Consider the following 11,310-nt stretch of genomic DNA (forward strand, 5'->3'; position numbering starts at 1 on the left):
GTCCAAGTTCCTTAAAGAGGCTCCTTCCTGTGATATGACCTTTCCGCCTTTATAGTCTCCTCACTGGCCACTCCTTGCCTCCAACCTTTCACTGCACAGCTACTGGCCAGCGTTTGCGGCGGCCCCCGGCATCACCAGTGTAAGACCTGCACAAGTGCCTTCTTGAAATTCTTCCTTTTTTTTTTTTTCTTTAACAAGGGGCCCTGCATTTTCATTTTGCGCTGGGCCCCACCAATTATGTTTCCGGTCCTGCCTGCCTGTTGTTCCCTGCACCCCTCTTGCAGTTTGTGGCCTCCAAAGCTTTGTCTATGAGGTCTCCTTCACCTGGAACACCCCTCCCCACATACCCCTCTTTCTGCAGCTCTTCCTTTAAGACTCAGTTTAGGGGGGCGCCTGGGTGGCACAGTCGTTAAAGGTCTGCCTTCTGCTCGGGGCGTGATCCCAGTGTTCTGGGATCGAGCCCCACATCGGGCTCCTCCACTATGAGCCTGCTTCTTCCTCTCCCACTCCCCCTGCTTGTGTTCCCTCTCTCGCTGGCTGTCTCTATCTCTGTCAAATAAATAAATAAAATCTTAAAAAAAAAAAAAAAAGACTCAGTTTAGGTGTAATCTTTGTGATGCCTCCTTCGCCTTCCCTAATCACCCAGCACGTAGCAGGTGCTCAACACGCGTCTCTATCAGATAAACTGAATGGGAACGCAAAGTGTGACAAGAGCCACAAGAGACCTACAAACTACAACAGACGGTAAAGCGAGGCAAGGCGGGAAGGAGGTATTTCTAACGGCCTCCGGGTCGCTAGAGCCGGCGCTAGGACCCTCTTGGCTGGACCGGTAATCCCTGCCCCGAAGGCTCCTCGCCCACCTGGCCGGAAGCGGCGGGAACAAGCTCTCGGGCGCCGCCTGCCGCGACCTCGCCGCCCCTGCAGCTTTTTCTCGGAGCCCCCGCCCCTCTTCAGCCCTGAACCCGCCTCGCGTCTCCCATTGGCTGTCTCCCGTTCTCCCGCCCCTCCCGGGCTCAGCCATTCGGAGCCCCGAGGTGGGTGGGGCTTGTGGCCAGGGGTGGAGCGCGCAGCCCGATTGGCTCTGAGAAAGGTGGCGACGTGGCCGGAGGAGGCCCGTTAGTGCCTAAACTGAGGCTCAACCAGACCAGCGCGGGATTGGTTGTAGGTGGGGCGGGCCTGGGTCGCCGGCCGGAAGCGGAAGTGGAGGAAAGATGCAGGTGTGGGCACAGGAGGTGGGGGAAATGGGGCTCTTGTCCGGGGTCCTTGGACTGAATTCAGCCCGTTGGTCCTTGGCCCGCTTCCCCGGCCTCCCTCCCGGGCGCGGCCATCCTCCCGGCCCATCATTCTGGCCCTGCAGGGTGACGGTTGGGCCCATGAAATGAGCGCGCGGGTGGCACGCCCCCTCCCCGTGCTCACGCGCTGTTCCCCGCCGTGTTTCCCGCCAGGACCATCAGCACGTGCCCATCGACATCCAGACCAGCAAGCTGCTCGGTAGGAGGGGACGCCCCGCGCAACCGGCTGTCAGGGGGAGGCCCTGCCCTTTGCCCCCTGTCGCCAACAGCTGGGAGCCCTGACGCCCCAAGGCCCCTGTTGAGGCGCTGACCACTCGCCATCATCTATGCTCCCACCTGCCACCCTTGAAGGAGCGGGAAGGAACCGCACATAGAGTCTGTACTTGACCTGCCTCTTCTACTTTATCCAGCTCGTGACACGTGCTGTCAGATCATCCAGGCACAGAGTAATGGCTTACTTTAAAGACGGTCAGCTACTAAGTGGCAGATATGAAATTGGAGCTTGAGTCTGTCAGGTTCCAATGTCTCCGCTTTTTTATGAAAAAAAACTTGTTCTCCTTTCTTTTTAAAAGCTTCCATCTTCTCTTGATTTTAGGAGAAAGAGGGACAGAGACCCAGTTGGTAATAAGACCTTTTGGTGGCCGGGCCATCTCCCTGCTGTCTGTGTCTGATCTAAATCCCTCTCGGTTCAGGGCCAGGCTGGGACCTCTTCATTATGACCCTTCCAGGGCAAGCGCACAGCTCCTGATTCTAAGATGCTCGCTGCACTGATGGGTTTGATGCCAGTGTCGTCGTTGAGATACATCTGCTTGACTACCTACCCCCTTCTAGTTCTGTGACATCTACAGAATTTTTTCTTTCTGAAGCTTTTAGAGGAATACAACAGAGGGAGTATAACCGGTAACTAGGGTGGGTTGGCAGTTGGCGGGTGTATTAACAAGGACAAGGTTCTGGATTCACCCCTGTGGACCACGTGGTCAGTTCTGTGCAGTGGCCACTTAATGGAGCTTCTGTGGTGTCATTTCGGATTTGTCCCAGTTCTTCAGCACAGGGGCGCTCTTGGTGTATGAGCTTGTCACTGGTCATGAAAAGGACCAAGAAAATAACAGTCATGCGTTGAATCCTCTACCAGGTGCTGTGTTAGGCACTTAACGTTGTGAAAATGAGGATTTTTTACTAGGATTTATTGAGTCCTTGCCGTGTGCCAGGCACAGTCCTCTGTGTTTTACCTTCATTCCCTCTTGTATTCAGTATCTTATTATCCCCATTTTATTTGTGGGTAAACTGATGCACAGAATGGCTAAAGGACTTGCTTAAGAAAGTTGATAACTGGGGATGCCTGGGTGACTCAGTCGTTGAAACATCCGACTCTTGATATCAGCTCAGGTCATGATCTAAGGGTCATGGGATGGAGCCCCGCGTCAGGCTCCGAGCTCAGCAGGGGTCTGCTTGAGGTTCTCTCTCCTCTGCCCCTCACCCCCACACTCACGTGCGCTCTCCCTCTCTCTCTCTCTCAAATAAATCTTTTTTTAAAAGTTGATAAGTAGAAGCCAGGACCATCTGAACACAAAGCCTAGCTCTTAGCTCTCTCCTACTGAGGAAACGTGCGTGGCTCTCATCCACCCACGCCTTCTGCTAAAAACACAGATCCGGGCGCAGAGTCGGGAGGTCAGTCACATTGGTATTCCCGTGGTGCCAGGTGGTACTTCGCTGTTGAGAGCAGACCAGAGGTATCTAGTCCTTAGGGCGCTGTGGGTATTAGGGGCTTTGCAGTTGTTCATTCATCCGGTACTTGGCATAATCATCTTGTATTTTCCATTGTCGTGGTTAATCCCAGCCCTGAGGAAGTGGAAGTTGAAAAGCACCCTCTTGTCAGGAAGAAAGATATAATTACCCATGGAAGCAAAAATATTATGGAGAATTTAGAGTGGTCACAAGTGGCACTTTGATGTCAGGACCAATTTGAAGGTTTTCTTTATCCCTCTGTGGCGGCAGTTGCTCTATCAAAGTCACTCTGCGATGGAGTCCGTTTAACCCCAGGGGTCCCTTTGAGCCCCTCTTTATTCCTACGATCCCCACACCTTAACCAATACGCGTACAACTTTCAGCCGGTGTCTTAGCCTATTCCACTTGAATTAGTGATGGGCTTTTGGCTGCGCGAATGGGAATGTGTGATTTGGGTGTTTCTCACGTAGACTGGCTGGTGGACAGAAGGCACTGCAGTCTGAAATGGCAGAGTCTGGTGCGGACCATCCGAGAGAAGATCAATGCTGCCATCCAGGACATGCCAGAGAGCGAGGAGATCGCCCAGCTGCTCTCTGGATCCTGTGAGTGCCTCTGGGTTACATTACTGGAGCCCCGTCTTCCCTGGAGAACTGTATATCAGCTGAGCTGCTCCCTTGTTGTTTAGCTGTAGGCCTGACCCCTAGAGAGAGATTTATTTGGGGGGTACAGATGCTGGTTTCTTCCAGCACAACACGCTGAAGGGGAGAGCTGTGCATGCTAAAATTCTCAGCACATTCACCCGTCGGCCACGTGCCCAGAGTAGGTGGGGAAGACACTATAATTCCCAAAGTCTTTGCTCTTCCTTGCTTTGCAGACATTCACTACTTCCACTGCCTAAGGATTGTGGACCTTCTCAAAGGCACTGAAGCCTCCACAAAAAATATTTTTGGCCGGTACTCTTCACAGCGAATGAAGGCAAGTGTGGGCCAAGCTGGTAATGTGCAGCTGGAAACGTCCCGTCTCCAGGGTCGGAGGCTCTGGTCTCGCTAAGGGTCCAGTGCAGATGCCTACGCAGACTGTTTCCTGAGCTTTCTCTCCGTCCCCAAAATTTATACCAAAAGTAGACCCTACCCCTGGGTTTACATTTTCAGGCCTGTTGCTTTGGGGAGCTCTCATTGGCGCCACATTCTGAAAATGAAGTGGGTGGTCCAGCCAGCGTTATGAAGGAGGACAAAGGCTCTGTGTCTGATGAGATGTGAAGGCTGGGGGAGCCTCCCCTGTTTGGGGCTTGAGCTGAGATGTGGCTGCTGAGCGCTATTCCAGCTCACTTCTGTTTCTGTCCTTACCCAGGATTGGCAGGAGATCGTAGCCCTGTATGAGAAGGACAACACCCACTTAGGTAAAGTTGCCCAGCCTGGGAGGCCCGGCGTCTGTGGGGCAACCCACTCCCCGAGTTCTGAGACACTAGGCTTCCGGGAAGCACAGTCCGTGTGGGGGAAGAGGCTGGGGTATAGATGTTTGCCAGGTGGGCAAAGAAATTCCCCAAAGAGTGTTGGGAGGAGGAGGAAGACCAGGCAGGTAGTCGGCATTAGCCGGGCCTGGCCAGGCAGGTGTGTTTTGGTCCTTCACCGCTGACCTCTTGGTGACTGACTCTCTCTGCACCCCTATTCTCCACTGGGCAGAAGAGGCGTGGGTCATCCGGGGGTCACATCGGGTGCCTGAGAGAGTAATGACAGGGCACATTGTACTTCGGGTATGTTTCCTAAAAGTCCTAATAATAATAGTTCATGCTTATCTGAGCATCTGCTGAATGCAAGGGGTTATACTCATGTCTTGTGTGCGTCCTCTCTCTTAATCCTCATGGGAAATATTCTTGCCCCAATGTTGGAGAGGAGGATTGGATCAGAGAGGCTGAATGACTGTGTGAGGTTTCGTGGCTGGGAGGGGAGGAGCTGGGAGGCCAAGCCTGTCCCAGGGGCATGCTTGCCTCGCGGCGTGGGCATCTGGGGTGAATTTCCCGGGCCCTCTTCAGTGGAACTCTCTAGCCTCCTGGTTCGGAATGTCAACTATGAGATCCCCTCGCTGAAGAAGCAGATCGCCAAGTGCCAGCAGCTGCAGCAGNTCGCAAGGAGGAGGAGGGCCAGGCAGGGGCGGCCGAGATGCGGGAGCAGTTCTACCACTCGTGCAAGCAGTACGGCGTCACGGTGAGCCTCTGGGGGCCTGAGCCCAGCTCCTCCATTTCGGGGACTCCGCTTCGCACCACTCCTGTCTCAGGCCTCCTCTTCCATCCTCTGTAGGGAGAAAACGTCCGAAGAGAGCTGCTGGCCCTGGTGAAGGACCTGCCGAGTCAGCTGGCCGAGATTGGGGCAGGGGCTCAGGCCCTGGGCGAAGCCATCGACCTGTACCAGGCCTGTGTGGGCTTTGTGTGTGAAAGGTAAAGGACCGCAGTGTCCCTCCAGCAGGGGGGACGGTTGGCCTGTGTTCCTCGGCTCTTCTGTCTTCCCCGCCTGTGTTTTCCCCACATCCCATTTGAGTTTTCGTTTCCACGCGTGAGCCTGTGGCAGCCTCGGCCGTGTGCACGGAGGCGCGGGCTCCACGCGGGGGCCTCGGGAGGGTCAGCCGGGTGCTGTGTCGCAGCCCTGCAGAGCAGGTGTTGCCGATGCTGCGGTACGTGCAGAGGCGGGGGAACTCCACGGTGTACGAGTGGAGGACGGGCGCGGAGCCGTCGGTGGTGGAGCGGCCACGCATGGAGGAGCCGCCCGAGCGGGTGGAGGAAGACGCGGTAAGACAGCCTGGCGAGAGCCGCTTCCCCACACATCTCTCCCCCTCCGCCCGAGTTCAGAGCCCCAGAAGGAAGAAGGTGGGATTCGGGTGAGAGAGACTAGAGCAGGAAGGGCCCAGAAGGCCCTCCTCCTTTTTTCCGGCCTTCTCGAGGCCAGAGTATAGAGGAGCCTCAAAGAGACTCGGCAGAGCTGGCTGGCTTGGAACTAGGAATCCTTCAGTCCCTTGAGCTCTCTGGAGATGGGCTGTCCTTTGGGGCGCCCAGGGGCCGTTGCACTTAAGTGGTGTGCTTGTGCCCCCTAGAGGGGCAGCTGAGGCCTCTGGGGAGGCACGCCCCTTTTCTTTGACCCACTTTCTGTGCGCTAACACTTCCTTCCCCTTCTAGATTGACTGGGGTGACTTCGGAGTGGAGGTGGCTTCTGAAGGGACTGACTCTGGCCTCTCTGCCCAGGCCGCTGGAATTGACTGGGGCATCTCCCTGGAATCGGACTCAAAGGTTAGGAAGCCCTCACGGCCCGTCACTCTGAGGACTTTCTGTGATCTCTGCTTTGGGGTTAAGAGAAGTGTTGTCTGTCTTTAAAGACGTTACTTGAAGTCCATAGCCCTCAGACCAGGTGTGGTCCAGGGGGAGGCAGAGCTTCCACAGGGACACAGCAGAGGTTTAAGCCCTTTTCTCACGGTATCCAGGGGCAGGGTGTGGGGGGATAGGCAGGTGGTAACTCTCCAAGCAGGGATGAGGGTAGCGGGGTACGTGGCCCCCGCCGCCATCTTTGCCGCCGACGTCAGGGCTGCATGTCCCTCGTACCGTTGAAATGTGCAGGCATTGAACTTACCAAGGGCTTTGGCTTATGCCGGCTCCCTTTGCTGGGGAGCATTCTTGCAACCCTGCTGGGGTTCTTTGCTTTCCACCCAGGAAGCTGGGGGTGATGGGATAGACTGGGGAGACGATGCTGCTTTGCAGATCACGGTGCTAGAAGCCGGAACCCAGGGTAAGTGCTCCCTCCCCGAAGCCCTGGCAGAAGTGGGTGCTCAGAGGTGCCCGTATATCCAGAAACAAACAGTGCACTGCCAAGATCGGGCTGCTCACACATGTTTTCTCAAAATCGTGATGATGATGTCAGAGTAGGGGGGACGGAGAGAAGTTCTTAAAGTTAAGTTTAGAAGCTCTCAACTTTTGAGATAGCGAATATGGGTCATCTTTTCTGGTGGGAGATTCCAGGAGGGCTGGTGGGCTTGGAGGTCTGACCTGACCCCCCCGCCCAGCGGCGGAGAGGATGTAGCAGCGATGTGAGCCGCTAGAGGGCAGTGCAGGATGAAACTTGGTGGCCCGCCAGAGCCGAGGGAACCTTTGCAGGCCCTGAAGCCAGCTCTGTGCTCCTCCCAGACTGGCCGTTGGTCCTAGTGTCTGATTCCGGCTGAGATGTGTGGGAGAGGGTAACCCCCCCCCCCGGGGTGAGACAGCAGGTAGCTTTAGTGCAATGAGTTTGTGTCCAGATGAACCCACCAGAACCTCTCAAACTTGAGGGTCTTTTTCTCTGGTCCCCAGCAACTTTTTCACCCCTCCGTCTCTCTTCCTGGCAGCTCCGGAAGGTGTTGCTAGGGGCCCAGATGCCCTGACACTTCTTGAATACACTGAGACCCGGAATCAGTTCATCGATGAGCTCATGGAGGTACCTTTATCCTCTGGGAGGACCCTTCCCATTTGTGTTCTTCTCCATCTGTTCCCTTCCTGGTGGCCTGCTGGCTGGTGAGGGCCTTGTGGAGTGGAGTTCATAGTCGTTACCTGTTCCTTTCCCTTTCTGCCCAGAGAGGCCCCTCTTAGCCTCCAGGGCAGAGGAGGACAAAGGGATCACGTTTCTCTGGTAGAATAAGAGTGACAAGATATGTGGCTGGTTCCCAGATGCTTCTAGCCCTTTCTTAGTCCAAGGCTTCTCAAACATGGATTCCTGTTCCCTGAATCTCATTCCTCTCACAGAGAGAAAATACCTTCACTGGGGCCAAGAGAACCCATCGACTCTCTGTGTTCTTAGTTTTCTGAGCTACGTGCTGGGAGGAAGGAGAGATATCCAGGGCTGGGGATGGGGGCCTGGGACAGCAGGAGGGGACGGAAGAGCAGCCGTGAAGGCTGCCTCAGGCTCTCACGTTGTAGTTGATAAGTTTCTAGCAAGAAAAGTATTCAGAGGAAATAATCCCTCGTCACCTGGAGTCCAGCCTTCACATCTCATTCTTGCATTTTGAGCAGTCTGAGGGCTTAGCGTCTGAATTCTCGTCTTGGTTCTAACCAGATCCTCTTGTGCCCTCAGCTCGAGATCTTCTTGTCCCAGAGAGCCGTGGAGATGAGTGAGGAGGCGGACATCTTGTCCATGAGCCAGTTCCAGCTGGCTCCAGCCATCCTGCAGGGCCAGACCAAAGAGAAGACGGTTACCATGGTGTCGGCGCTGCAGGATCTGATTGGCCGGCTCACCAGTGTTCGAATGCAACACCTGTTTATGATCCTGGCCTCACCAAGGTCCGGCTTTCCCCCTGACGTGGGGCCGTTCGGGAGCGTGAGGTGGGGGGCCGCCATCTTGAGCAGCCCCGACTCCTTGTGTTCCCCTTCTCCACGACCCCTCAGCGCTCTTCTGTGCCTCCCATAGCAGCTCTGTCACAGCTGGGGTCACGGGTTCTCTTGGGGCCGGACGAGGTGGTTTGAGGTGTGCAGGCAGGCTCTGCTTCCCAAGTAGGACTGGGAACCGGGAGCCACACGCCTCGCAGAGAGGGGGCTCAGGGTGTGGGGGCCGAGAGGCCGGCTCGGGGTTTGGTTGCCTGAGCCTCCCCTTTCCTGGCAGGTGCGTGGGGCTGCACGGGTTCCTCCGCCGCACCCCGCACTTACCGAGTGCCCCGCACAGGTATGTGGACCGCGTGACTGAGCTCCTCCAGCAGAAGCTGAAGCAGTCCCAGCTGCTGGCCCTGAAGAAAGAGCTGATGGTGCAGAAGCAGCAGGAAGCACTTCGGGAGCAGGCGGCCCTGGAGCCCAAGCTGGACCTGCTGCTGGAGAAGACCAGGGAGCTGCAGAAGCTGGTGAGACGGGGAAGGCAAGCCTGCCGGGGGGAGGGACCCCACGCCGTCCCTCCAGAACGAGGCACCCCTGCGTCTCTGCTTCCCGCCCACTGGGTGTCACTGTCTTTCAGATTGAAGCTGACATTTCCAAGAGGTACAATGGGCGCCCCGTGAACCTGATGGGAACCTCTCTGTGACAGTCTCCGTGTTTCTACCTGCCCGTCTTCACAGCCTTCGGGAAGGAGGGTGGGAAGCCAGGGCTGAAGGGCCAGAGACCAGGCGACTAGAGGATGGAAAGCCACATGAGGGAGCCATCCCTGGACGTGACCTTGACACTCACTGTGCTCTCTGGCAAGGGCCTGTCTTGACTGGCCCTGTGGCCCGTCAGCCTAGAACCTCAGTTTTGGCCCTTCTCATCATCTAGTTGGACTTAATAAAAAAAGGAAGAGACTCTTGCTTCACTACTGACAGTTTCTGCTTCTCGGGGCCTTGAGTCAAGGCTGTGCACCTGTTTGCCTGGGGTTCTTGATCCCGTGGGCTCCCAAGGCCACTGGCCGTTCCAGTGAAGCTCCAGGGTAGGGACATCCCCCTTTGCTTCTGGTCACACGGAGGGCCCCAGGTGAGTATCTACAGTGGTTCTGAGTCGGCTGGGCCCCTTTCTCTCCATGGCCAGGCTAGACAGCCCCACTCAGCCCAGAAGCCCAAGGGGACCAGTCAAGTGGCAGCCTTGTTGGAGCCAGCAAAGCTGTATTTTCCTTTTAATCACAGCTTACCTCCAGGCAGAGGGAGAAAGCGGTCTGGGGAGCAAGGGTCTGATAAACAAGGTGGAGACAGGAGTTGTCACCCTCACTAGCCGCCTGTCCACTTCCTACCCATAACTGCCTGCGTTGTGATTGGGCAGAGCCCACCCCAGGATAGCACCCCTCTCTCAAGTCACCCACCCGTCCCCATTTCCCAGGAAGGGTAGGGGTTGGGGGTGGCCGGCAATTCGATTTTAATTTCATAGCAGAGCAGTTGATTCATGGCTCTTTGTCGCTGGCGTTGACTCCCGTAATGACTTTCCATCAAAATGAAAAGTGGAGTGACACCACTCATTATTCCTGCTGCTTGTTATCTCAGTTCTGGGGAGGGCCGCCCCCTCCCTGCTGCCTTTCAGCCGTCCTGGACAGTGAGTGATGGCCCCTATTAATCACCGACCCCGCGGACTCCGGCGGACACACGCTATCCAAAGGAGAGAGAGATAAGGCAGCATGAACTGCTCGAAGCCGCTCCTATCAATTAATGTCAGCCCATCGCTTCCCCCCAATCTTTGCCTGTTCACCTCCTTTTGGAGGTTTTGGGGGCTGAAATTCATCTAGGAATTGGAAAAGGAAAAATGTTGGTGGGGAACGTCGAGGTAAAACAGTCCTTAGCGCCCATGGCCGTAAAGGGGACCGGGTGGGCTGCAGCCTGCCCTCCGTCGCCGTGAAGATGCTCGGCCGTCGCGAGCTGTCCGAGTCTCTTAGTCCCTTTCCCTCTGAGACGGTGGCTGCTACCTCCTGCCGCACCTGTTCGGCTGCGGGCTCCGCTGGCCTTCTGGCCTGCCTCTCGCGGCAGCCATCAGCTCACCGAGGCATGCTACCCTCGCCCGTTCCGTGTCCCTGTCCAACCACCAGCTGCTACACGGGCGGACGCCCCCGCTTCCGGGCACCGAGCTGGGGGGGAAGCCCTGTGGGCCATGTGACCGTGGTGGGCTGGGTTCAGGCCTCCAAAGTTCCTGCTCCTGCCCTTCCAGAAGAGCGCCTTGCCCCGCTGCTCTGCTCTGCCTGGGTGGATGGCAGGAAGCCCTACAGGCTGAGGTTTGGCCATCTTTGCAGGAGGGGAAGTGGGTTTAGATAGGGTTTTCTCAGCAGATTTGGGGCACCTTGCTAAGCGGTGTGGTTAGGGGACTGTTCTCTCTCCGAGGGTTTAGGCCTGGTCCACTGCTTATCTGGCAAAATGAAGGCCTACCCTCCACTGATGTCAGTTGTTTCTTACAAGCCTTGAACCCCGTAACATTAGGCCCATTGTCCAGAACCTTGAGCTCCAGTTGCCTCTGGCCTGGGCTTCGCTTCCCGGGGCCCACTTTCCCTCCCACGCCGAGACGCTGAAGATCCCCCCACCCGGGCGCTTTGACCCTGCAGGAGAACAGCTCTGTGTCTCCAGATGTGCTCCCAGATTTCCCCTCACGTCGCTCTGATTGCAGTTGGGTTCCTGCTTGCTTTTCTCTGGATCGCCTGACAGAATCCATTGTGAGGATCACATGAGTTACCATACGCAGAAGCCTGAGAACAGTGCCCGCCCGGAGCCAGCGCTCCTGGACCAGCGGAGCTCTTAGCTTCGGTGTGTGAAGCAACGGTTAAGGACCTTTCATCCCGGTCTGACTGGCCTTCCCGGAAGGGCATGGCGAGAGGCTCTTTGTGGAGCTTGAAGACCAAGTTCTGAGCAGTCAGGG

The 11,310-nt window shown here is 56.4% G+C and overlaps 1 protein-coding gene across 1 annotated transcript; it reads left to right on the plus strand.

Moving 5' to 3' along the window:
• Positions 1-1,071: 1,071 nt before the first annotated feature.
• CDK5RAP3 (CDK5 regulatory subunit associated protein 3) lies at positions 1,072-9,292 on the plus strand. The gene is given in 15 exon segments (XM_008688364.2): positions 1,072-1,217; positions 1,446-1,491; positions 3,488-3,619; positions 3,892-3,992; positions 4,368-4,416; positions 5,050-5,139; positions 5,142-5,221; positions 5,315-5,451; positions 5,655-5,799; positions 6,184-6,294; positions 6,712-6,787; positions 7,380-7,468; positions 8,102-8,307; positions 8,687-8,858; positions 8,969-9,292. Coding segments are annotated over 15 exon segments (1,506 nt in total). The 5' UTR covers positions 1,072-1,211; the 3' UTR covers positions 9,035-9,292.
• Positions 9,293-11,310: the final 2,018 nt, after the last annotated feature.

This window comes from Ursus maritimus, unplaced genomic scaffold (genome assembly GCF_017311325.1).
Source record: "Ursus maritimus isolate PB19 unplaced genomic scaffold, ASM1731132v1 scaffold_24, whole genome shotgun sequence".
NCBI classification, from domain to species: domain Eukaryota; kingdom Metazoa; phylum Chordata; class Mammalia; order Carnivora; family Ursidae; genus Ursus; species Ursus maritimus.